General features: G+C 48.8%; 10 protein-coding genes across 10 annotated transcripts; 4 read left to right on the plus strand and 6 right to left on the minus strand.

Annotated features, from left to right (window-relative positions):
- Nucleotides 1-332: 332 nt before the first annotated feature.
- Nucleotides 333-1,893, plus strand: Aspvir_001037 (lysine N(6)-hydroxylase/L-ornithine N(5)-oxygenase family protein; the record flags this gene model as incomplete). The annotated part of the gene is made up of 2 exons (XM_043266167.1): nucleotides 333-1,204; nucleotides 1,260-1,893. The coding sequence occupies 2 exons, from the start codon at nucleotides 333-335 to the stop codon at nucleotides 1,891-1,893; spliced, it is 1,506 nt and encodes a 501-aa protein (XP_043122102.1).
- Nucleotides 1,894-4,703: 2,810 nt separating this feature from the next.
- Aspvir_001038 (ankyrin repeat domain-containing DHHC palmitoyltransferase family protein) lies at nucleotides 4,704-7,264 on the minus strand (the record flags this gene model as incomplete). Its single annotated transcript, XM_043266168.1, has 6 exons — nucleotides 4,704-5,359; nucleotides 5,421-5,533; nucleotides 5,596-5,860; nucleotides 5,913-5,985; nucleotides 6,069-6,875; nucleotides 6,959-7,264. 6 exons carry the CDS (start codon nucleotides 7,262-7,264, stop codon nucleotides 4,704-4,706), a joined length of 2,220 nt encoding a protein of 739 aa, XP_043122103.1.
- Nucleotides 7,265-8,116: 852 nt separating this feature from the next.
- Nucleotides 8,117-8,878, minus strand: Aspvir_001039 (putative cyclin-dependent protein kinase complex component; the record flags this gene model as incomplete). The annotated part of the gene is made up of 1 exon (XM_043266169.1): nucleotides 8,117-8,878. The coding sequence occupies one exon, from the start codon at nucleotides 8,876-8,878 to the stop codon at nucleotides 8,117-8,119; it is 762 nt and encodes a 253-aa protein (XP_043122104.1).
- Nucleotides 8,879-9,979: 1,101 nt separating this feature from the next.
- Aspvir_001040 (putative RNA binding protein) lies at nucleotides 9,980-10,933 on the minus strand (the record flags this gene model as incomplete). The annotated part of the gene is made up of 1 exon (XM_043266170.1): nucleotides 9,980-10,933. One exon carries the CDS (start codon nucleotides 10,931-10,933, stop codon nucleotides 9,980-9,982), a length of 954 nt encoding a protein of 317 aa, XP_043122105.1.
- Nucleotides 10,934-12,581: 1,648 nt separating this feature from the next.
- On the minus strand, nucleotides 12,582-14,364 carry Aspvir_001041 (uncharacterized protein; the record flags this gene model as incomplete). Its single annotated transcript, XM_043266171.1, has 4 exons — nucleotides 12,582-13,214; nucleotides 13,271-13,753; nucleotides 13,810-14,089; nucleotides 14,177-14,364. The coding sequence occupies 4 exons, from the start codon at nucleotides 14,362-14,364 to the stop codon at nucleotides 12,582-12,584; spliced, it is 1,584 nt and encodes a 527-aa protein (XP_043122106.1).
- Nucleotides 14,365-14,729: 365 nt separating this feature from the next.
- Nucleotides 14,730-16,252, minus strand: Aspvir_001042 (hydrogen/calcium exchanger domain-containing protein; the record flags this gene model as incomplete). The annotated part of the gene is made up of 3 exons (XM_043266172.1): nucleotides 14,730-15,030; nucleotides 15,089-15,382; nucleotides 15,444-16,252. 3 exons carry the CDS (start codon nucleotides 16,250-16,252, stop codon nucleotides 14,730-14,732), a joined length of 1,404 nt encoding a protein of 467 aa, XP_043122107.1.
- A 2,257-nt stretch (nucleotides 16,253-18,509) lies between these two features.
- On the plus strand, nucleotides 18,510-20,304 carry Aspvir_001043 (cystathionine beta-synthase CYS4; the record flags this gene model as incomplete). Its single annotated transcript, XM_043266173.1, has 4 exons — nucleotides 18,510-18,769; nucleotides 18,849-18,883; nucleotides 18,943-19,619; nucleotides 19,672-20,304. The coding sequence occupies 4 exons, from the start codon at nucleotides 18,510-18,512 to the stop codon at nucleotides 20,302-20,304; spliced, it is 1,605 nt and encodes a 534-aa protein (XP_043122108.1).
- Nucleotides 20,305-20,846: 542 nt separating this feature from the next.
- Aspvir_001044 (putative short chain dehydrogenase/reductase) lies at nucleotides 20,847-22,190 on the plus strand (the record flags this gene model as incomplete). Its single annotated transcript, XM_043266174.1, has 5 exons — nucleotides 20,847-20,924; nucleotides 21,012-21,036; nucleotides 21,131-21,370; nucleotides 21,426-22,042; nucleotides 22,107-22,190. The coding sequence occupies 5 exons, from the start codon at nucleotides 20,847-20,849 to the stop codon at nucleotides 22,188-22,190; spliced, it is 1,044 nt and encodes a 347-aa protein (XP_043122109.1).
- Nucleotides 22,191-22,377: 187 nt separating this feature from the next.
- Nucleotides 22,378-23,419, minus strand: Aspvir_001045 (signal recognition particle receptor subunit beta; the record flags this gene model as incomplete). Its single annotated transcript, XM_043266175.1, has 2 exons — nucleotides 22,378-23,124; nucleotides 23,207-23,419. The coding sequence occupies 2 exons, from the start codon at nucleotides 23,417-23,419 to the stop codon at nucleotides 22,378-22,380; spliced, it is 960 nt and encodes a 319-aa protein (XP_043122110.1).
- A 493-nt stretch (nucleotides 23,420-23,912) lies between these two features.
- Aspvir_001046 (putative beta-1,6-glucan biosynthesis protein (Knh1)) lies at nucleotides 23,913-24,887 on the plus strand (the record flags this gene model as incomplete). Its single annotated transcript, XM_043266176.1, has 4 exons — nucleotides 23,913-24,122; nucleotides 24,185-24,285; nucleotides 24,365-24,758; nucleotides 24,822-24,887. The coding sequence occupies 4 exons, from the start codon at nucleotides 23,913-23,915 to the stop codon at nucleotides 24,885-24,887; spliced, it is 771 nt and encodes a 256-aa protein (XP_043122111.1).
- Nucleotides 24,888-25,041: the final 154 nt, after the last annotated feature.

The following is a 25,041-nucleotide window of genomic DNA, read 5'->3' on the forward strand; positions in this document are numbered from 1 at the left end:
TAAAGTACCTTATGACGCTATTTCATATGAAATTTACTTAGACCAGCCTGCCCACCGTCAGTCAGTCAGTCAATATATTCTCCCCAAAACTCAATACCTCTTTTTTTTTTTTGGCTCGCGGTTTCCTCGATGATCCTCTATTTATATTAGATCAGCTGCTCCTCCCACGGCTCTCCGATCATTTTCGAGATCTTCACTTCGCAAGTTCCTGACTTGCTTCCACCTGGAAAAATACCCTTCCCTTTGCTTCTTTCCCCGCCTTAGTGGTAACATTCCTCCGAGTATAGGTACCTACATCTGCCTTTCTTTTCTTTCCTGTATGATCTTGATCTATGGAATCAGTTGAACGGAAGTCGGAATCGAGCTACTTCGGTGTGCGTAACATGCAATCCGAGCAGCGTCTTTCTCTGGATCCTCCCCGGTTGAGGTCAACACCCCAGGATGAGCTTCATGATCTCCTGTGTGTCGGGTTTGGACCTGCGTCCCTGGCCATTGCGATTGCTTTGCATGATGCTCTGGACCCTCGACTGAACAAGTCCGCTTCCAACATCAATGCACAGCCCAAGATCTGCTTCCTGGAGCGCCAGAAGCAATTTGCGTGGCACTCAGGCATGCTGGTCCCCGGCTCCAAGATGCAGATCTCCTTCATCAAGGACCTGGCGACTCTCCGGGATCCCCGCAGCAATTTCACTTTTCTCAACTACCTCCACCAGAAGGGCCGTCTGATTCACTTCACTAACCTCAGCACCTTCCTGCCGGCTCGGTTGGAGTTCGAGGATTACATGCGTTGGTGTGCGCAACAATTTTCGGATGTGGTGGCTTACGGGGAGGAGGTGGTCGAAGTGATTCCCGGAAAGTCTGATCCCAGCAGCTCGGTGGTCGACTTCTTCACTGTTCGGTCGCGCAACGTTGAGACGGGCGAGATCAGTGCCAGGAGGGCCCGCAAGGTCGTTGTTGCAATCGGAGGCACTGCGAGGATGCCTCCTGGATTGCCGCAGGATCCCCATATCATGCACTCGTCCAAGTACTGCACAACGCTGCCGGCCCTTTTGAAGGATAAGTCGAAACCTTACAACATTGCCGTTCTGGGAAGTGGCCAGAGTGCTGCGGAGATTTTCCATGATCTCCAGAAGAGGTATCCCAACTCACGAACAACGCTAATTATGCGGGATTCTGCGATGCGGCCCAGCGACGACTCGCCTTTGTGAGCACTCTCAAGTAATTCATATCCTGCTTTCCATTTACTGACGTTTGTCTAGTGTGAACGAGATCTTCAATCCTGAACGAGTCGACGAGTTTTACAGCAAATCTGCGGAAGAACGCCAGCGCTCCCTGGCCGCCGACAAGGCTACCAACTACAGTGTTGTGCGCTTAGAATTGATTGAGGAGATCTATAACGACATGTACCTGCAGAGGGTGAAGAACCCCGACGAAACTCAGTGGCAGCACCGCATCCTCCCAGAACGCAAGATCACACGGATCGAGCACCATGGCCCTCAGAGTCGGATGCGCATCCACCTCAAGTCATCCAAGCCCGAGTTAGAAGGCGCAGCAAACGATGTCAAAGAAACACTGGAGGTAGACGCTCTCATGGTGGCTACGGGCTACTATCGCAACGCGCACGAGCGACTCCTAAGCAAGGTTCAGCACCTGCGACCTACGGGACAGGACCGGTGGATCCCCCACCGAGATTACCGGGTTGAGATGGACCCGAGCAAGGTCAGCTCACAGGCCGGCATCTGGCTTCAAGGTTGCAATGAGCGGACGCATGGCCTTAGTGACAGTTTGCTGTCGGTACTGGCTGTTCGCGGTGGGGAGATGATCCAATCGATTTTCGGAGAGCAGCTGGAAGGGGCGGCAGTGCAGGACTTCCGGCTACGAGCCATGCTATAGGGCGGAAAAAAGTGGAGGAAAAGCCGAATTGCATCAGTGACTCTTCGAAGGCGTTACGCTAAGCGAATGCCAAGGTCACTTCTCTGACAACACGAAACGGATTCTGGAAGACGGAGCAGAAACGAGGGAAACCCGTGGACACGACATCCGATCTAACTCTCCGACATTGATGGAGTACTCATGCCGTGAATTTTTATTGACCTTCCATTGTGATTATGGCCATCATATACAATATTCTGGCGCAGTCAAGAGCTCGGGCTCATTCAGCGTTGTAATGTTTTCATAAAGAGTCGGAATACATATATGATTTACGTATGTACTACCAGAAAATGAAACAAAATCGTGAAACCAATTTTGAAAAATACGATTCGATGTCATAGTTCGAAACGGAGCTACGTACTGTAAGGTAGAGAGGACTTCGGATGAGTACTACCAGCGATGACGGAATGAAGCATGGAAACCCGGTAATCTGATCAGATAAAAATTTTCACGCGTTATCTGATGGCGCCATCCCACGGTTGTGTGCCACTGGGCCCGCCCATTGGTCGCTGGTTTCTGCCTGTGGAGCGGTGGCTGGCTTGGACTAAGTATTTTCTTTTTCCTTGATCATCTCCGACTCGTAGCCTCAGACTGCTCACTACTCACACCGCTTGAAAACCGGAAAGGTCTCATTTCATACCTAGTGGGCTGCTGTAACTTGTAAGAGAGATATGTGAAATGCAACGACCTCGTATAAACAGGTTACACAGTCGGCACTGGAAGTCTTTGCTTTTGCTCCTCGAGGCCTGCCCCCGCTGATTGATTACAGCACAGCAGTCCCCACTTACTCCTGAGGCTGTGGCCGCTGGTCTGTAAGCTTGAAAGCTAAGAAGCGTATTATGTAACCGGTCAAGTCAGTGACTCAGTGTACGTGGGATCGGCAGGTTCTCCATCGCTTACCGCGGCAGGAACTAGGGATGGGTGCTTTAACAGGCGGTAGACGTTCGGGTAGAAGGCATGGCTCGCAGATTGGTTCTGCGTATGCATGGTATCTGGTTGCAGGAAGAGACCCGGAAATCGTAACCATGCAGGGCCTCCAGTTGGCAACTTCGCACAACAAAATTGCCGTTTGACTCGGATGTAGATTACGGCTAATTGAATTGCCAAAGACCCGAAGGGGTGTCGTCTGAGTCTCACTACGTCGGACTAGTCTACTGATTGATTAGGAAATAGGAAATTAGGTCGTTGATTGATAACCTTGAGACGCCCCTCTTTGCGTCTTTGTCTTCGTCTTTTTCTTTGGTGCTCCACTGCCCAGACACTTGCCAGTCGCCAGAGAAATTAGTGCATGCCGTGGCCCGTATTATTTTGTGCGGCATATTCTTCTGGCTGTGACAAGGACCATCATACGACTTGTTCCATATCCGCTACGCTACGCTACGTTTATCCTCGGCGATTCCTACCCAGCAGGGATGGCCACGATGATCGCGATTTACTCGCTGTCACGGTCTCACCCACCTGCGCGGATATGACTGGCTTACTGGGTAGTCCTTGACTTTCTTTTCCTGGGATGTTTCGCAGCCCACATTCGGTCTCTGCAGGATAAGTCAGCTAGACTAGGAAGTGATCGTTCCGAGTCTGCTCCTCCCCTGAGTCCCTGACAGACAGTTAGTTACCTGACCATGCCTGGGCATCGGGTAATGATCCTTTCGACCCACAGCTGTGTCTAACATATTTCTTCGAGTCGAAATTAAATTTCCATTTCAACAAAAACAGTCAGGTCAGAACAAGCGGGAAAATTTCAATTCATCCCGCGCGCCGAGATAAGATCTTAGCGTCTCCACTATTTTGCACGAAGCCAGAAAGTGGTGCGGACACAGTGCAGCAAACATACCAGCGACATCGGATCTCTAGGATGCACCTTATGGACGACAGAAAACGTACCGCACATTAGGTCCTTGGAGTAAGAGGATAGTAGTATCGCATTTGCGTAGCTCATCCTGGACAGTGATGTATGTGCAAATCTAGGTAGGATAGCACTGGAATCTAATGGAGGGATTTAATGGCTTGGTACAAAGTAAGGTAGAATGGATTGGATACCAAGGCTCAGGGAATAGCCTGACCGACTATTCATGTTAAAATTATCTGATGAGATTGATAACCCTGAGGCATTTAGGCTTCAGCCCTGTGCTACTGCTACCTCGGTTTCCACTGCAAGCCGCCGTAAAATGGCGAAGGAAGGTTTCCCGTACGGTTCGTTACAAGGGAATTATACGTCAAGGCTTCCCGGTTTCCGGAAGTATCTCTTCACGAATGAGCTAGCTATTTGTGTCGTTCTGCACTTATAGTCGTCCAAGAGGATTAAGGATTGATGTAGGGCCTGAGTTGACAATTTCATGGCAATTGGATCTGCATTGGGGAATGACTCGAGGTATTTCGAAATGCCTTGTGCACTGTACTCTGTCCTACACATCATATAACCATGAGCCCAGTCTCTGTTGCACCATCGCAACGTCAATGAAAGTGATGCTGTCAAACTATGCAGACAAATGAACAGCTACAGAGGAGCACTTGTCACTTAATCCAATCTGTGATTCATTATTAAGCAAGTGCTTGTCCGGAGCAACCCAGCGCATTCATCGAGTCAGCATCCACTTAAGCAAGGCCTCTATGCAAAGTATAATTACAGGTGAAAAAAGGCAAGTTATACCACGAATAATCATCAGACTCCGTCAGACATGAAAATGCAGAGCTTCGTCGAGACATTCATAAACAGCTGTCKGAGACTCTATAAGCCATACAAGAAGTCAAAGGCACAGTAGTAAACGTAATCAGACGTTCTGCTCCGGATCGTCATGTGCGACGCTCCGGTACCCGCCCCCACTGTACATGCGCATCGGGGCCTCGTACATCTGGTTATAGTTGACGATTTCCCCGCCGAGCATCGCAGTGCCTGGCTCCCGCTTGCCAAAGTACGGAGCAGGATCGCACCAGAAGTCGCGGCAGTTGGTGACGATACCGCGGGAAAACGGGTTCTTGGGCCGATCAGCGCGGGGCCCGTCTCTCAGACCGTCACGGGCAGTGGCGAAAAACGTGTCAATGCCGAGCAGAGATGACCACTGCTGTAAGCAACCATGTCTCCGTCCCCGATGCGAATGGCCCCTTGCGAGCGCGGGGTTCGGACCTTGCCCCGCGGCTGACAGGCCAGCGGCCTCGAGCGATGTCGTCCCCGCAGTGATGGCCGAGGCAAAGGCACGAGAGCTTGGGTAGCTTCGATCTATCGAATGGCCCCTCATGTTCTCGTATGTCGTCTGATTTCGAGAAATTTGGACGAGTTGAACAGCACAGAGCATAGTAACCCAGACCAGCTGGATGGCGATCCAGAAGTCCAGAACAAGGGTGAATGTATCCCGCAACACAAACCCACAAAGATCTTCATTGATGATGTTGCATGCAGGTTCCGCAGGTGCGGGTAAAATATTGATGTCTATTGATCCTGGTTAAACGGATTCCAAGCCTTCGTCCCGGGGTACAAAGCGGATACTCACACTTATATGTCAGCTGCAGAAACAGAATGATCCCGATTTCCAAGCAGATAATGTACAAAACGAAATGACGCAGATTATTTGCTCCCACGCAATTGTCAATCCACGGACAATGGCTGCATTTCAAGTTAGGATTCTCATGACTAAGAATAATCGCGCACATGTTGGCGGGACTTACTGGTCATGCTTTGCAACGCAGCGCGAACAACGTTTGCAGTGCTTGCTTCTCAGCGGCTTGCGAACCATACAAAATACACAGAAGTTCTCCTCGTCAAACTTCCACTGCTCAAACAGCTCGTTTATCACGGCTCTTTGCTGGTTTCGACCACCTGTCTTCGGAACAAAACCGGGGTCTTCAATCATTGAGCACATGTAGAAATATGTTGTGAGGCAATAGAAAACCGCAAACAATATATTCAGGATTGGCGCCGTGGAATAGGTTGCTAAGCGTGTAAACGGTTAGTACTGAGCAGTAACAAGGTGAAGCATACCTACCTGGCAAGACGCTGAAGATATATGTGACACCAACCCAGAACAAGGTTCCCGCAAAGACACCTGACAGATATGGCTGGTTACGTGTCAGTATACGATCAGGCCAAGGATCAACTATCAGAACCCGGGCGCAGGAAACCAGCGAAAAGAGGACCATACCGTCTTCTGAAGCACCCTGTATTCCGAAGGGGCTTGACTCGCCGCCTTTTGTGCTACCCACTGAAGCCCAAATGTCGCTACAAGCATTATAGGTATAGCAGCGTAGATGACCATGTGGCTAAGGATGTATACAGCCGCATAAACCATCAGGAATGGCCACAGAAAGAAGAACTTTGACATCACGCTCTTATTCCGCACCCAAGACGTGAGCCCCATCGGCAGAACCTTGGTGGTGTTTCCATCAACGTCGTAACCGCACTCATCAAGAGCACGATACCAGACCCGCGTCGTGTTCATCTCACCGGCCACCGTGGCCGGTGACTTGCCATCTCTGGTTTTCGCAAACCTATCCGCACCGTACTCGATGAGCTTCTGCACACATGGCAATGACCCTTTCACCAATGCCCAATGTAAGGGGGTCAGCCCGCCGTCGTCGACGGCATTCACATTGGCGCCCCAGCGCAGGAACAGATCCACGCAGGCAGGATATCCCTTATACGCCGCCCACATCAATCCGGTATGACCCTGCTGATCTCTGGCATCCACTGGTATCTCCTGGTGTAAGAGAAGCACCAGCAAGAACGCATTCCCATCAATGGTGGCCAAATGTAGGATGTTGTAACCTTGAACGTCGGTCAAAAGAGGATCGGCGCCGTGTTGGAGGAGGAGGTGAACTATATAATAGTGACAGCGCTGAGCGGCCCACATGGCCGGCGTTGCTACAGAATCACCACCTTTGGCGTTAACGTCGGCACCATTGTCCAGCAGAAACTTGCACATGGCGTATTGATTATTGATCGCGGCCCACTGTGATCCCAGACGAAGTCGTTAGTACAAATCCGAGTGTAATTGCCGACCGAATCAAGCAGAAAATGTGAATTTGCACTCACATGAAGCGGAGTAATCCCTTCCTCATCTTGGTAATTGGCAGTAAACTTCTTCTCGTCAAACAACCTCTGCATGGGCCCGATTTCTCCGATACGAGCGATCTGCATGATGTCTTCTCCCAGGGGTATTGAGCCCTTGGGAGGGCTTCGATCAGGCCGCATATTCTTCAGTTCAACACTGACATCTTGTTGAGTGACCTTCGGAGGTGTTGTTGCGCCTTTGCCAGCGGGTATAGACGTAGGGCTCGTGCTCATGCCTGCAGAGCTGCTGCTGCTTTGCGGTTCAGTAGAAGTAGTTCCGGAAGACATCCCTGTCGCAGTTACTGGGGCGCTGTTTCGTCAGAGGGAAATTTAACTCGATCCGACTTTGAGAAACGAAAGGACACTAGGTAGCGAGGACGGTACAGCGTGAAGCGTTCGGAGATGACGACCGCAGACCTTCGGGCTTATAGGTACATCGCGATATTTATAAAGTATTCCCACAAAACTTGATCAATATTCTCCAAGATAGCAATCTATGGAGCTCTGGGAGGAAAGATAGGGGAGGGGGAAAAAGAACGGATGGAGGAAATGCACAAAAATACGGGGATGCGCTGATCGGATTAAGTCCCGCGCAACAGCGCTACGGACGCTAACGATATTGATTTACACGCAATCAACTTGAAGGACAATCTTTTCTCTTTTTCTAAATAGCTTTAGGCCGTTTCTCATGAGTGAGATATTTTATCTTTGATTGAGTCAAAAAATTACAGTCGTACTATCCCTCTTGTTTTTTGTTCCTCTCTACAAATAATGTCAATCTGCTATGTCGTGTGCCACAGCCTGAGCGATTATTCAACTGGAAAGGTCATTTAGGCAGCCACATTGCGGTGTAGAATTTTCAATTTTTTTTCCCTAAGGAGTAATTATTATGAGGAGATTCATTTCTTCACCGGAGAAAAAAGCACAAGTGTATGGAGAAGATGATGAAGAAGACGACGAGGAAGCTGTCGAGAGGCGAAGAACAAGCCATTGGGTGGTCACTGGCGTCGTTCCTGAGTACGCAAGTCTATAAACAAGTTTTCGAAAGTTCCAAATTCCTAGCCGGGGAGTTCCAAAATACCTCTAGCTCATTCATAGCACAAAGGTCTCTTAACGATGAAGGGACAATTCCCAACACAGCTAAGCCATCTCTGTGAGAACCAGATCCATGCTGCTTCGAAGAGATTGTGCTTGATCAGCCAACATCTGAGCATCAACCCGTAGCTCGAAGTCCGTCAGAAAACAAAAGCTGATTTCCAGCCTGGAGAGCTCCCGCTCGCTCACCCCCCCAACCTTGGCAACGCGGCTGTGGGGATAGCTGAGATCTTCGAGCGCTTTCATGGCCACTCGAAGGCCAGCCAGCACCAGACGGTGCATATTTTTGCCATTCACAGATATCACTCTGTCCACCGTGGCCAATCTCGTGATGTAGATACTTGTAGCGAGGTACACAGCTGTAGACATCGGGCAATACCGATGGAGCCGCAGTAGGTAGTCGCGCAGGCTGATAGGTGGTTCTCTTTTCGAGAGAAACCTCTTGGACAACATGCTCTGCTGAATGCGCTCCCGAGCATTCTCTTCATGACTGATTGGAGAGCAGTGTAGTTCGATGATCCTGGTAGGTGTGGCTTCTCCGCTGGATAAGCTGTCGCTGCGTGTCATGGCGGCCGGCGCGGAACCCGCGGCCAGAACAGGCTCGACGACTTTGCCAACACTGGGCCTGGCGAGAAATTCAACATTGACACACAGTAGCTCGAGAGCCGTAGCCGGCAAGATGTCGAAGGCTTCGCCAGTACAACCGAGACACATCTCACCTTCTCCCTTTGACATATTCGAGTCCGTTTGCGCATTTGAGTCGGGAGATACGTGGGCTCCCTCACCATGGGTGCGACATCCGTTCATTATGGTAGCCACAGTCAGTTGACAGAGTAAGGGTGGCGGTTCCGAAGACAACCCCGAGAGCTGCAGGTGGTTATGAGCGCCTCTGGTAAGAGTACCATTGTGGGACCGAGCCCGGCGTGCAATAGTCGGATTAAGTCGAGCCTTTTAGCGTCTGACCGTAGGATGAACAGTGAACAGCGGTGAAAAGTCAACTTGCTGGAGAGCAAACGCTTATGTCTGTCACGGCACGAGGAGGAAGTAACGCTTGCCCGCAACACCACTATGTTGAGCGAGACATCGACGAGGTCGTTGGATAAATGGCAAAAGGCGCGATCGTAGAGTCTGAAGCCTTACAAATCCTGACAGTCAATATCTGATTTAATAATTGGACAGTGTGCCAGAGCTACTCACCCAGGAAAAAAAAATAATATATCTTGGACTGCAAAGATGATAAAGGGGAGGGAGGATGCCGAGGCAGGGTGGAGATTAAGGATAAATGAAGAAAGACTCGCTACCGATTAGTATCACATCATAAAAATCATCATTTCTGTGACATGGTCTTCGTGATAAAGGTTGACTAGAGAAAAGGAGATGGTCAATAGTCAGAAGGTCAGCAGCCCAAACTCAGGATGGAATGAGAATATCGGACATTATTTCACCCGGCTTTTCCCCGTGCCAGCTCATCCACAGGCCACCATCCCAACAAGTTATTTAAGCATATGGCTTCCCAGAAGCGTTTTGAGTAGCTTTTGTGAATTGTGCTTTTATGATGACCATCTACAACATACGCATGTATGATGAAAGACCGGGTGGGACTTGCAAGTTGGGGTAATGATCCTTTGTTCACCTATCTACAGAGTACCTCTTTGTCAGTTTCACCGATTACACGTTGATCGCTCAGCAAGTGGTTTGCTTTGAGAGAAGTTCGCAAAGGGAGATTGCAAATTTCTATGTCATGTCGACGTTGGCTTCATCTATCATGTATATGACATGTTTAGGAAACGCTTCTATGGTGCACGAGACGCCTAAGTAACGCTCAATCTTTCTTCTCACCAATCGGAAACTAAAAACTGGAAATGGGTTGCCTGCGGCTGTTACAAACAGATGCTCAATGCTCTTCTCTCAGAACCAGCGCTCGTCATGCCACCGGTCATCTTTGCTTTTCTCGCCCGAATGGAAGAATCGCAAACGACCAGATCTACTGTTAGATGCTCTTCGATGAGTGCGCATCTCGACATCACGCATTGGATTCCCGCGTTGGTGGCGTTCCCGGCCCTCTGCTAAAATGCGCTCGCCTGCTTCTGAGATGATACGGTTACCGTCTTGGATGATTCGCGGACGGTGGCGGTTGGTCTCCTGATGCCGCTGCGTCACCCTTCCAGGATAAGGAGAATGAACTCGTGGATGTGGACTGCTATCTCGCGAATGGCTCGCCCTATTGCTCGTGTTCTCGGCATCTCTTGCAACAGCAGAACGGTTGCGAGCCCTGATGCTGTTTACATGCTTTTCATATTCCACGTCGCTGGAGAAATGAACTTGTCGACGTTCTGAACTCCTGCGGTCTCTGTCTTGGGATGCAGCCGCGTCATTGTGAATGTCCACTACATAGTTAAGACCTCGCTGTGGTCTCCGTTGCTCCGGCTCACGTTCAGTAACAGGCGTTCGTGGACGAGGAGGTCGTTGCTCACGTGACGGTTGTCGTGATCGAGCCTGGCGAGGTATTTCAACAGCATCATTTACTCTCTCCCTGTTGATCGAGGTCGGCGAACTTCCTGTCCGCGGTGAAATGCATCGGATTCGGGCCGAAGCTGGCCGCTCGTTGCGCGGCCTCCGCTCCTCGATCTCTGGGAAGTCGGTAACAATGGGACGAGGTGATCTGTGACGGCCGCGGCGCTCGTACGATGTCTTTCTGTCACTTGGCTCCGGAGACATTCTGAAAGTCGGGATTCGGAACGAAAATGCCCGGCTTCGAGCTTGTGACGATCTCCCCGTCGGCGAAGGATGTCTATGTTCCTCCTGCCACCTTGTCTCACTGAGGTTCCTGGGCTCGATGGTTCTGATCCTTGGAGAAGCCATTTTTCTGGGACTTCTCGGCTGGGACTGTCTAACGTGGTAGAATTCGCCGCGATCATACACTCGAGCGCGGTCGCAAGCCCCCCTGCCGTCGCTGAACAAGCATCTGTGGATCACTTTCCTCGTTCGAATTTCCATTGGATACACATCAGTGTACTTCTCTATCAAGCACATTCCTTCTAGCCTGCGCCGCGGTATTGAGTTGTAGGGCTCCCAAAGTCCTGGTGATGAGAAATGGGTATTTGGTAACTTCTCAGGCCAGCTGTCAATCCGGAATGATGTTGAGCCTTGATATATAGGATCAGATATGCGCACCAAATGCTATGACCGTATCGAGCGAGTATCTTGCTCGAATGAAGGGCTAACAATGAACAGAAGTTGCGCATTCTTGTAACAGACAGAGACAATGAGCACTTTGCTATTTTGCAGTTGCAAGAGAAGTGAAGATCCGAAACGGCATTGTCATCGATGAAAGACATGTGGCCGAAGTCATGAGTTCAAAGCACCTGATAATCAAAGGAAGAGGGAAAATGTAAGGAGAATCCTCGGGTTTGTTCAACATTAAGACACATACGAGTGGTCTCCCTTACTGTCCTACGGAGAAAGGAGGATCTTTGGGCATTTTGAAGCCTGAGAACTGAGATACTTATATGTATTTCAACCACAAATGACGAAAACTTGTAAGAGCAGGCTAGATCATGCGGCAGAAGAACCCTTGGAGTCCTCCAGGCACATATGCGGGCTAATCTACGGCTGCAGCCTAAGGCAAGTCTATTCGATGACTGTGTTCTAAGTAACTCGCAATTTCTGACCATCGGCCGTAGCCTCATCAAGCAGTTCTGAGGGTTCCTGGTAAACGCTCGTAAAGAGAGACAATGAGGTGTGGCTGGTTTAGGTCACAGGGGCGCAGTTGGAGTCAGCCGAACAGGCTGAAAACATCCAAGACTAAGCGAAGAAAGCAATGGAAATGAATAGTGACAAGAGGCAGATGACGAAAAAAGCTGCAACAAATTTCGTACAGTTTTCCGAATCGAACAAAGATGTCGAGGTTTGACCTTGTTTCTTCCCTAAAGAGCCTCCTGATGCAGGTCGTGCGGCTAGACAACTTACAAGGGTTCCTGCAGACGAGTGGCTGTTCTCTTGTGGATAGGGATGTAATTCCAGGCAACCTCTGTTCCCCCAGTCTACTGCTAGTTCCATTGTGTTTTCGCAGCAATGCCTTACAGACCAAATCAGCCATTGAACTTCTTCGTCGATGATCGCAAAGATGTTGGCCATATCATGCTGCTGAGCTGAAGGGGATGTGGCGCAGATGGTAGGGCACCAGCCACATCCATCATGTCAAATCAAAATCATTGTGAAGTTTTGGATGTTAAGCATCGACCCAACAGAGTCTGGATCTCAAGACCATAATACTAGGTACTCATACACTTATGCGCATCAGATCGCCGCGCCACCAACATGATGCAGGATTTTCTCAGCGTCCTTAAGGATTGATGCCTGATCCCTTCGTTCATGTGGACAAGCAACCACAGAGCTGAAGAGGTATATGGAATTCGCCGCTACGTTCTGCTAGGCTCATTCCTTCCGAGGACGGCAGGAGACGGGAGTCTAAAAGGCTAAGCATGATGATAAGCGCAAGGCTCCCTCGCTATGCCCACTTTTCCATGAACTTTTCTTGGCTCCTGTCACGCTGGTAGAGTACGTCCATGTTGAGCCGTTCGATCCCTTTCTGAAGTTGACCCAATTGTGACTCGAGATCACTAAGCTTCTTGTCTTGTTCCACATCCAAAAGCGAGGTCTTAAATTGAGAATGTTCGCTCAGAGTAGATGCAAGAAGTTGAGAAGCTTGGTCACTTGGAATCAATCCAGCCACCAAGGGTAACTTAGCACCGACGCTAATGTTGCGTAGGCACTCAACAATGTGCTGTTTCTTGTCAAAGAGAGCATTTTCGCCGCAATCGTCTTTCCCTTCTTGCTCCTCTAATTGGAACACGGACTCCACCGACAGACCAATGCGGCGCAGAACGCCCGCGAGGGCCTGGAAATCTGAAGAATCCATGCGCTTCTCTGCGGCGGCGGGGATGGATAGCAATGGAGTAGAACGCCTCCTCATACTCAACGTCTCTCGCCTTGAAGAAGGCTTTTCGGAAAACTGATTACCTATTTCCGTCCTGTAGGAAGCTGTAAGAGCCCCAAGAGTCGCGCAATATGATTCGCGACTCTGCAGGAGCTCCCCAAGGCTTCCGATAGACGACGTCATGGCAACGATGGTATCCAGGATCTATGAGATGATTAGCCATTGAATCACACACAGATTCCGACGAACAGTCCACCAACATTTTCAAGTCTTTTGTGGGAGGCCATTCGCAGCTGACCATGGACATTCTGGAGTGCACGTAATATGGGCTCGTTGAATAGCTGCCTTGTGGACATCTCGGCTAATATGTCAATCTCTGGGTACAAGGACTCTAGTTCCTCACCCAGGGTCATCAAAGCCTCCTCTTCCGTTTCTGATGCTCTGTCAGCCGTATCTGCCCCGGCCGCTTTGACATTTTCAAGATACAGTCTGTCGAGGCGGCAGTGTATCTCTTCCGCCACGTATTCCGCAAGTAGTGAACCCAGCTCGGATGCTCTCTTGGTTATAGAGGCATCATCAGTAGTAAATTGTACTCCGGAAGCGCTTTGCTCCAGCTCTGCAAGTATCCTGTCATCATCCTTTACCCTGACTGCCAACACAGACAGGATCTTTCTGCCATCGTTCGTTACTCTATCCAATTCGGCTTTCAAGCTCGCTTCTAGCTCACGCGCAAGGTCACTAGACTTGGGAAACATCAGTCCTCAATCGTTCTGCGATACTCCACATATTGGTTTATTACCGAAGCTGCGATATGTTGCCTTCCGCTTTCATGCTTTTGATGTAGCCGTTCTATGTCCCTTTGCTGTCGAATCCTTCGTTGTTCTTGTAGACCCGACTGTCTATTCAGAATTTCGAATTGTGAGTTCAGTATCTTCGTCTGTGCTTGGATCGCGGAGGTGGATGTTTTCAAGGATTCGATCGCACTGCGAAGGTCGTCGTCCAAGACTGGTCGTGTCGCGGCAAGATCTGGATCGGAAATGATATTTTGCAAGGCGCCCGAGTTCTCCAATGTTGTGAATCTTTGCAGATACGATTAGCGACAATAGCCTATCTGCCACAAAATAGAGAGGATTGGGATTGAACGGGGTGGGGAAGGGAAACCATACAGTGTAAGTTCCTCCTGCGAAAGCAGCGTGTCGGGTCTGAGGTGCTCCTCCACCCATTGAATGTTCTCAACATTCTTGCTGTTGTCGATCAAAGCCGACTCGACCTCATTCCGATTGATTGGAAGTTTGCGATCTTTGAGAGCGCAAATAACTCTGACCGCCGGATTGACTGTGGTCTCCTTTTCCATTGTTTTGATATGCCTGGGTGCGGAAGAGCGAACCGTCGTGGAATCGCGCCTAAAGCTTCACTCCTAAGTACCTCCGTACCATGGTTGTACTCCAACCCTACGAAACGATTTCCAGAACAATTGATAACATAGTTTATTCTTTTCCACTTCCTTGCGGATTTCTCATAATCAGTATGATACCAAGCTATTAATGCAATTAACTGTCTTTCCAACAATCAGCCAGATAATCTAAAGCTTCTAAGACGCATCTATTCAAATCCCCCAACTCCAGTCATGCTCATCTGCTAAAAAATATGATTCAAAACGATACACCATTGGAAAAGAACAATGAAACATATGCCAAAAGACGTCCGCGACTGAATAAATTATTCGGCATGATGGCCCGACCCGGCTTCCACCTTGGGATAGTACCAAGATGTAACGGCAATAATGACATACACAAGCACGCAGAGACCTCCCTCAAGGTAGTTGGACTTTCCGTCGCGCAAGAAATTTCCAACCACCAAGATTGACAGAACGACGAGGACGATCATGAAGATTTCGAAGTTGAGGCCCATGTCTTTGTCAAGGCACCAGCCCACAATGACTGCCAGCGGCGCGTTCAACAAAGCTGTCTGGATTGAAGGGCCGAGACAGTGGAAGAGTGCGAAATTGATTTGATTGTCCCTGACAGATGTTAATTTATTGGAGACGCAGCTGAATTCATCTTCAGGACGAAACTCACCAGGCTTCGTCAATAGCGGTCAGATGCTCTGCTGCCTTCTCGACCAGAGGAACCAAGATCAGACCCATAAAATTATCCGAAACGCCTCTTTCAACAATGTGCTCGATTTCTTCGACCAAGAAGACTGCCGACATGCATACGAACGTGAGTGAAAATGCTATAGCCACTAGGCACTCGGTCAGAGTGAGCTTCGTGCGCTGCAGTTCTTCCTCTCGATCCTCGTCGCGGTGCTCATCGCTCTCAAGGACTTCATCGAAAATACTGTGATGACTATGCAGATTATAGAACAGGAACCTGTGCAACTGTGTAAGCGGACTCAATCCTTAAAAGGCAGCCCAAGAACAGAGTGGCTTACATAATAAAGGCGACGAGAAGAATGACAGAGGTAGATCGACTGATTACCAAAGTGGAATGATCCAAATCTTGTTGAGTGATGATCGCTTTGGTTGAACTCGAGCTTAGGGCCGCGTAGAAGGCGCTCGGAATCAACAGGCCGAAACCTGCAACGAGCAGAAGCCCAGACCCGACCTCACTTACAGCTTCATGAAAGGACTGTTCATGGCGTCTGATACCTCCAAAGAAGAAGCACAACCCCAAGCAAAGCAACAAATTCGCAAGAATCGAGCCCAGGATAGCGGCCTGGATGACTGGGATTAGGTTTCCCCCCTGGTCATTGTGGATCAAAACCATGAAGAGCACGATCTCGACGACCGAACTCAGTGTTGTTTCCAACAGTATTCCAAGAACTTTGGGCAGCTTCTTTGCCAACTCTCCGCCTGCGAAGCCGAGCAAGTTTGCCGAAGGGACCATGGCAATATAGTTCAAAGCGAAAATCCAAACGTGAAGATCCTTCCGAGCGAAGTGTATGGCAATAGCGGCCGGGACAACAGGCCAAAGGACGTTCACCAGCATCGAAAGTGTACAGGTGCTTTTGAAGCAGACCGCGAAAAAGTGGATTGGATGAAACCCACTACGGCCACTCTCGCCAGCGGAGTCAACTCGAAATATTCCATTGCGGCGAGTACTCTTCTCGTTATGTGTAGGAGGTATGGACTGATCTTGCGATGACCCTGCCGGTTGGAAATGCCCCGACCTCAGATCCCCGTTATTTACATCTTGCTGTACCCGTTCGTTCTGAAATGAGGATCTCGTATTGGCGCCCATGCTGATGCACGGAAGCCCACGCTCACTCGCTCTGAAGCAACTTCAAAGGGGAATTTCTCAACAACTTTATGCGAATCAGACGATTCTTCCCAGAGGGAGCGCTATTCTGTGCTTGATCTGTATGACGGATGGAATAATGAGTGAGGACAGGTAAACAAGAAGGAGAGAAAATATGAAAAACGAAGCAAGCGATGTTGAATTGGGCGCCTCAAGCAACGTAAATGGCCGTCAACATAAGTTGATATTATAGTGCTCCAATGGTAAATTATGGTAACGCTCAAGTTAGGGAGTGACCCTGACTTTCAATCAAGTCGAGGATAGTATGTAAAGAAATGCTTACGAAAATAAATATCTTTGACAACCTGGGGATGGAGTTATTGAAATCAAGCCAAAACAGATCTGCGCGTGAGCTGGCATTGTGGCGTTACAGCAGGATTTTCCTCTTTTGGTTGCCAGATAATAATAAGTAACTAACCACAGTGGCTGGCTGAGCTTTGACTGGCCAGAGAGACGAACGAATATTAAGGTAGGTATTATTGACGATGCTCGGTATGGCAGTAGGAGTGAGTGGGTATCAAGTTTCATTTTGATTTACGGAGGATAACCTAACTGCTGGCATTCAAAGCTAGTAAGAGGGCTTGGCAAATCGAGCTATCGACCTCAAAAGGCTTAGACCAGATATATCATTGCTGGATTGTTTACCTTTTTTCTCTTGGCTGGAAAAGGGGTTGTTGAGTTGTCTTCGGTGTTCAACAATTATGGATGGTATCAGGCTTTGGCACTATTCAGAAGGGGTACCCCATACAAGCTGCTGTAACAGAAGATAGCAGAAGATTCTAATAAATCTACATAGCATATATTAGATGTATCCTACAAAATCGTGATATCATAATCATGATGAATATCCCCTGTATTCCGCACTATGTTTAGAGTGGTACCAGTATCCAAGTAGATAGAACCTACTTTAAAAGTGCCTGTACCATGGATGGTCGCTATTTGGTACCTGGAAGATATTAATTAGACACTGGGAGAGCCTCCAGTGGGGAAGCAGTGGAATGCGAATATATCATGCACAGCCACTGCAACTTGGTTCATTTTCGTCATCCTCCCGATCTACTTTGACCACGGAGTATTTACCATTCAAGAATCCGAGAAGTCCTTCTAGGTACGACGGTACCTACCTGATACCTTTACTCCTAGGTATTCACGGCATGAATTCCATTGCATCGGTTCCAACTGTTTTAGGTTGACTTAGCAGTGGTACTCCGTACGGATTGAGTACCCGGAGTGTGGTAAGGAGTTCGAGGTATACTGTCCCAATTGACATCATCAGCCTGATGTATTTCATATCAAGAATGCAAGGCATGCATAGGGAGAGCATGATTCAATATATCGTGTGCCATCTGGAAGTGCCACAATTCCATTCAGGGTTGACAGGCACGAGGGCTCTGAAATGCAATAGTCGATCGTCTGTAGGGGCCCGGATGATCATTATTATTGCTTATTTATCTACTCCGTACACTCTACGCATTTTGATAGAGTCTAGAATCTGGATACATAAATAGATCGGGCTGTTTTGGAGAAGTACTGCTCCGTACGTACTACCAGAAATCGTAACTACTCCCATTGGGTGGAATCTTTGCGTGCTGTTAGGTCATGCACTCAGGGTCCTTAAGGTCCAGCACCCGTATCCAGGTACAACTCTGTAGATCATGGATACTGGGTTTGACTGGTGGTAGGTACATCAACGCTATCATCAGACATCTCAAGCTCTGAACAATATCATACGAACTTCATTCTCTGAAGAAAAACTTCAACAATACCCTGCCTTCCGGACCTTCACGGTCCACGTCGTAGTTGAGAATCCTTGAATAGCTCATAACGAATAATGTACTTGTTCCATGGAGCCCTGGACTTGGGGCTGAGTCAACAATCTATAGAAATAATACTTCTCTATGAATCTGCCATCATTTCCGACTTCCGTATGGAGTAGACTAAATAAGATTGCTAAGTTTGATAACACCATAATCCTAAAATTGTCGTCGGAGGCGGCGACAGGCGGCTATCGCCGGGAGGGGGAGTTTTCTTGTTACGCGATTTTTTTCTCATCCTGCGCACGTCTGCTTTTCCTCACTCTTAATTCGGAATTCAATCAAATACAGCTTGTCTGGCTTCTCATGAACTTCTCTCACTTGAACTGACTGAGGCCTGATATCCTGGTTTTTCTCTGGCCTTCCTGAGGCCTATCGTTCATACAATGTCGTCCAAAACGTCCCCCGCCGTCCCTCCAGTGGCCCTTGATACGATCACTCAACACATCGGCAATACTCCACTTGTGCGCTTAAATCGCGTACCACAGAGCCTTGGAATTGAAGCGACCGTATATGCGAAGTTGGAATACTTCAATGCCGGAGGTAGCGTGAAGGACAGAATCGCTTTGCGCATGATCGAAGAGGCGGAGAAATCGGGGCGCATCAAGCCTGGTGATACCCTGATTGAACCTACCAGTGGTAACACGTTAGTTGCGCCGTTTTCTTACCTTCCTTTCTCTCCGTGATAGTTGAGAACATGGTCTAAATCTCTACGTTATTTTCAGCGGAATTGGATTAGCTCTCGTTGCTGCCGTCAAAGGTTGGTCCTTCTCCCCTTGGTCCTTGTTGGTAGATTACGAATCTCATAAATCCTCAAAGGCTACAAGACTATTATCACACTGCCCGAGAAGATGTCTGCTGAGAAAGTGTCCGTACTACGGGCTTTGAATGCTACCATTATCCGTACGCCTAACGAGGCTGCGTATGACTCCCCCGAGTCCCATATCGGCGTCGCCAAACGTCTCGAGAAGGAGATCCCCAATGCGCATATCCTAGATCAATATGGAAACGTGAATAATCCATTGGCACACGAGCTCGGCACCGCAGAAGAGGTCTGGGCTCAAACTAACGGCAAAATCAGTGCTATCGTCGCAGGTGCGGGAACCGGTGGCACTGTCACTGGGCTGGCGCGAGGCCTGAAGAAGCACAACCCCAATGTGAAGGTCATTGCGGCTGATCCTCATGGTTCTATTCTCGCTGTTCCGGCGGCTCTGAACAAGGATCATGAAAATGAGCCCTATAAGGTTGAAGGTATCGGGTATGATTTCATTCCGCAAGTGCTCGACCAGAGTGCCGTGGACAAGTGGTACAAGACTGGAGACAGGGAGTCATTCCAATACGCTCGGCGATTGATCGCCGAGGAAGGTCTTCTTGTCGGTGGGAGCAGTGGAAGCGCGATCTCAGCGCTGGTACAGGCCGCAAAAGATCACACCTTCAGCAAAGATGATGTAGTAGTTGTGATTCTGCCTGATAGTATCAGGAGTTACCTCACAAAGGTATTAATCCAGCCCTTGGCTATTTCTATTGGTCAAATCTGACAGGTCATAGTTTGCCGACGACGACTGGCTTGCCGCAAATGATCTGCTGCCCTCGTTATCGTCCGAAACTACATTGGTGTCGCAGAGTGTGCAACCACAGGCACCAAAGGATGAGTTCGCTGGAGCGAAGGTTAAATCCTTAAGACTGAAGCCCATCACAACCGTCCGGTCCAACATCCCGTGTGAGACTGCGATCGAGATTATGCGCGATAGAGGATTCGATCAACTTCCCGTCCTTGCACCCTCTGGAAAGAAGCTTGTTGGACTGGTTACTTTGGGAAATGTCCTCAGTCGACTGACGCACGGACGCGCTACGAAGAAGAGCTTGGTCGCAGATGTCATGTTCGACTTTAGCAAGATCTCAGAGGTCGTCACCGACCCTAGGGACCTCGGTCTGGCAGATTCCAAGCTCAGTGGCGACCAACAGAACGGAGCTGATGTCTTACGGCCCCAAGCCAAAAATCGCAAGTTCATGGAAATTACTATGGACACTCCTCTGAGCGTCCTCAACCGTTTCTTTGAATGGAACAGCGCCGCCATTGTCACTGAGAGGGACGAGCATGGAACGATGAGGCCCCTTGCCGTTGCGACCAAGGTCGATCTGCTCACCTGGATGCTCCATTACAATCAGGACTCTTCTTAATACGGGTCCCATCCCATTTTCTTACGAGGTTTCCACGTTCCAAAGATGCGTATCATTAGATGAGTCGTTTGCTTAGGGAGCTCAACCTTCATCTCTCATGATTTTGCGGATATCAGTGTACATTCGATTATATAGAGACATTCATCCATAGATTGGGTTCAACACGATCATGGGGGCAGGGTACGGAGTTATAGGTTATTTCGAATTCTGAATACACGCATTGAATCAACTAATGACTGAATCTCGGACCTCTGTTTTCCACCTCCTTGCGGTGGTCACTGATTCGTAGGTCGCTCACATTGCTCCAATTCCGTTCCGATGGCATTGATGCGGACATCCTGACGTAGGACTGACTTATTTGCATCGCCGCATCTGTTCGTCTTTATCTTCACTCTTCAACGTCATGCGTTAACGTCGAAACATGGCATGGCGCGAAATTCAGGTACCTAGGATGAAAGGAATTTGTATCCCATTTCTGACCTTTGTTATTCTCTTCCTAGACTCAGACCAATCTTTGAGCTTAAACAAACCACTTGTGTAAGATGTCGGGGTTCTTTACGTACCGAAACTTCTCTTTACAGGACACGCCTCCTTTGGATGGGAAGGTAGCTGTGGTGACGGTGAGTATGTACTTATTTTGAAGAATGGATGGCAATCTCAGTGATGGATCTGCAAGGTGATGAATGCTGATGACTCTCGCTTCACAGGGAGGCCAAGCTGGCATAGGGGAAGGTGTGTAGCAAATTCCTACACCGATGGGTACCATATGAGTACTCATCCATCTTTGTTCAATCATTCCATCCTAATCATATATTCATTGGTTCAGAAATTGTCGCACAGTTACTCTTGCACAATGTTAGGAAAGTCTACATTGTAGCGCGAAGCAAAAGCAAGTATCTCAGAGCACAAGAGACCTGGCGACAGCGCCATGGCATAGTCCTTAGCGAGGATGACGACAGGGTGGAATTCATCCAGTGCGATCTGGGAGACATCAAATCCGTAAAGGATGCAGCGGAAGAGATTACGGCTAAGACAGACAGACTGGACATCTTGATATGCAATGCAGGTAAGCTTTTTCTTTCGACTGCTCAGCCGCTTCGATTACTGAAGTCTGCCAAAAGGAGTGGGCGTGGCACCTCAATACAAAAGGTCACCTCAGAATATCGAGATCATATTTGCTACTAATTGCGTTGGCCATCAGGTTCTGGTGACCCTCCTGCTTCCTCTTCTGAGACGCACAATAAACCAGGGCAAGGCACAGGAGGCCCGAATAGTCGTCACCAGCTCATCTTTTCATTCATTCTGCCGCAAACTAGATCTGAATTTGCTCACATCTCCAAATCGCCCCAAGCTTGCAATGGTCGACGGGCTATGGCGTTACGCTCGGTCCAAGCTGGGTAACATTCTCTTCACAAGAGAACTTGCCCGTCGGCTCGAGCAGGGGACGGACCCCGCAGATAGGCACATCTACGCCAATGTATTCTTTCCAGGAAATATCGTCACCGATCAGTGGAATTCCTGGGATGACTACTTTGGAAAAATAGGAGGCTCTATAATGAGACGTCTGTTCTCACTGATTGGACAGAGCACGCAAGATGGTGCTGCAACAGCCATTTATCTCGCTGCGAGCCAAGCGATTCGAGAGACTGGAACGCGTGGTCAATACTTCATACCTATTGCAACACCTTGTAAAACAACTCCGATTGCTGCCGATATGCAGCTTGCTCGCGAACTTTGGGTGAGTCCTCCTTCCGCTACTGTCAATCCGATAAGCTTCTCACATAACCTTGTCCTCTATTTAGGACTGGATAAATGCCCGAGCGACAGATACTCTAGGTTCAAACTGGCAGAGGGAGGCTGGCGTGGATCCGTCCAATGGCATCTAGAGCCACAATGTCCCATAATCCAATTTTTTGCGAGGAGTCCTTTTATAGTCCAAGTGAAGCCATCGTCCGGGTGGATCGCACTGCAGGGATCGTAGGTCGCCCCCCAGCTACTTATATACTTTCCCAAAAGGTTTTCAGTCTGTTAAAGAGGCCCGGAGAATCAAGCCCCACATTCGTAAACCAGCATTCATAGGCATTGTCCGATCCATTCCTCCCATCTCCTCACACCGGCTCCAGTATTGCCCTCCTCGTCGCCTTTTACAGCTCCGCCAACGACGTCGACTTTCACACCAACTTCATCTTCTAGTAGTTTGAAGCTGAAAGTATCCTGCGCATCGATGGTGCCCAGGGTATCATCTTCGTCCTCAACCGTACCAGTGTCCTCGCTGGCATTCATGAGCCCCTTGCTCTTGGATTTCCGGATCCTATCGATCTCAGTTTCCAGTTTTTCACGAACAGAGCCTGGCGGCAAGGCGGTGAACAGGTCTTGTTTGTTGGCGGCCACGAGAACAGGGATTTCCGATGCTACCTTGGCGGAAGATTTGCCTTTCTTCAATGCGCGTTTCTGAAGAGCGAGAAGAACATCGTGCAAATAAGATGCGGTGTCTCTCAGCATGTCTTCATCCGTCAAAGCTGCAGTGTCTACCATAAAAATGACACCGCGCAGCTTTGATTTCTTGTCTTTCGCAGTGGCCATTGACACCAGTTCCGAAAGGCCCTGGGCCTCCCGTAGTTTCCCATGCCCAGGCGTATCCTTCAAACGATATCTAACAGGATTTCTAGAGACATCCTTCACGGAGTAATCATTGACGGAGCGGTAGCGATTTGATGCAGTCGGTACCGAAGCAGGGAGGCTGATGATGGCTGAGGCAGATGTTTGAGATGTGTGCGTGATTTGGGTCGCTTTAGCCAATCGGGATGTCTTGCTTTCAAGCTATCAAGTAACATCAATAACTGTCGATTGAAAGTAGCGTTCGCACGAAACTGCGGAGCCATTTCGAGAATGCTGGCCTTACCAATGACAACAATGCGGTTTTTCCTGCGCCGCTAGGTCCGAGAAGCAGGAAATTGCTCAATGGCGGAGTCGCAACGGACCGGTAGAAGATGAAATGCAACAGAACAGGCAGTCCAAAAGCGACGAGAGTTGTGACTGCAATAGCGACGAGATTACCGTCCAAAAGGCTGGTGAAAATCCGCTCAGCCAGACCCCAATCTCCGTGGTCTGCCATTTCTGCTTATGGATGCTTATTTAAGAGGACAAATAGTATCGACGATGATTGTTTGAGGAAACAATGATCAAACCGCTAAAATCATGAGGAATAGTATCAGGTCAAAATGCGCACCATCTTCCACATAGAGCAAGTTTCGAGCTATGCGTATTGCAGAATGGTCGGGTCTCCAGCTTGTTGCCAACAACAGCGGGTTCTTTTGAGTAATCATGGCGCCACCGCATTTCCATTGGACTTGATGCCTTAGCTATTAGGTTTTCGAAATGAACGGTTTCTTATCGATTAGAGGCTTATCGATAAGGAGACTGGCATGTATCAGAACTATATACCTCTCTACAAGGGGTCACAAAGATGGTCACATACCTCCGGCATGCAGGGATGAGGGTTGCCTCTTGTTTATTGATTTGGTTACTGAATTTAGACCATGCTTAGATCTCTAGCTATCCAGCTGCTTTTAGATTATTGTGTACTGAATGAGAGCTATATCCTCAGTATGAATATTCTACAGTCCCTCTCCATCTTACTGCTACTCCCATTTACATTAGCAGATGTTGACTTCATCGTGCCGACCATTGGCACGAATTTCAAGGCTGGCGACGTTGTTACGGCATATTGGCGCGAGTCAGGCCAGTCTCCACGAATTTCGGAACTGTCACAATATGATCTTTACCTCTACGCAGGAGGAGACACGGCTGAAACCCAGGTGAGTTGCTGGGCATTACAGACAGTTCAGGAGTTCCTATTAACGAAAAGAGGGGCAAATAGCATGAAGTAGCTGTCCTGATCAAAGACGGTCTATTCGCTCGTGGGAATTCGGTTTCCATCAAGATCGATCCCGTTGTCGGAGGCAATGAAGCCAACGCATAGTAAGACCTCGGGCTTTTCTTGCTTGTTCAAAGCCATTGCATTTCTCGTCTCGTACTGATGCAATTCAACAACCTGCAGTTTCTTGAAGATGGTTGCATCTGGTCCTGAGGCCTTTGCCATCAATTTCTCAAATCGCTTCACACTCAGTAACATGACCGGGTCGTTTCCACCTCACCTCGTGGAAGAGATTCGTTCTCTCTCAGATCCTGACGGGTCCGCTGTCAGAGAAGATCTACGAAAGAGAGTGGTTGGAGCAGCTTACACTGTACCCTACCCTTTGCAGAGCGGTCCAACAAGGTACGCTCCAATGGCCAAGGAACCCGGGAGCACTATCCCTGCGAAGACGAAGGCTCCAGCGCCGCAGTTCTCAGCAAGTCTCTATACAATCGCAACGACTTGGCTTCCTCCAGCGACAGTGCAAGCTACACTTTCTGCAACTGCGACGTACTCTGTTGTCAGTGTTGAGAACACAGTAAGTGGATTATCGCATGGCCTATACAATAAACGTGCTTCTTCTAATAGACACTTTCCCTAGGCGTCTCCTGCACCGCATCCCCACGATGCCGCAATGAGAAGATTACTGGAAAGATGGAAGGACTGATGAAGCAAAATTAAAGAAGACATGATATCATAATATTTTCGGCGCATCCAAGTCACGGGTGCCACAGGCTCTGCCTGCTATCGGCCAATTTAGCGGTGTTGAATCTCCTTCTATTTCCGGTCTATAATAAAATAAGCCTAGAATTGATAAACAC

The sequence above is a fragment of the Aspergillus viridinutans genome (genome assembly GCF_018404265.1).
Source record: "Aspergillus viridinutans IFM 47045 DNA, scaffold_1, whole genome shotgun sequence".
NCBI lineage: Eukaryota > Fungi > Ascomycota > Eurotiomycetes > Eurotiales > Aspergillaceae > Aspergillus > Aspergillus viridinutans.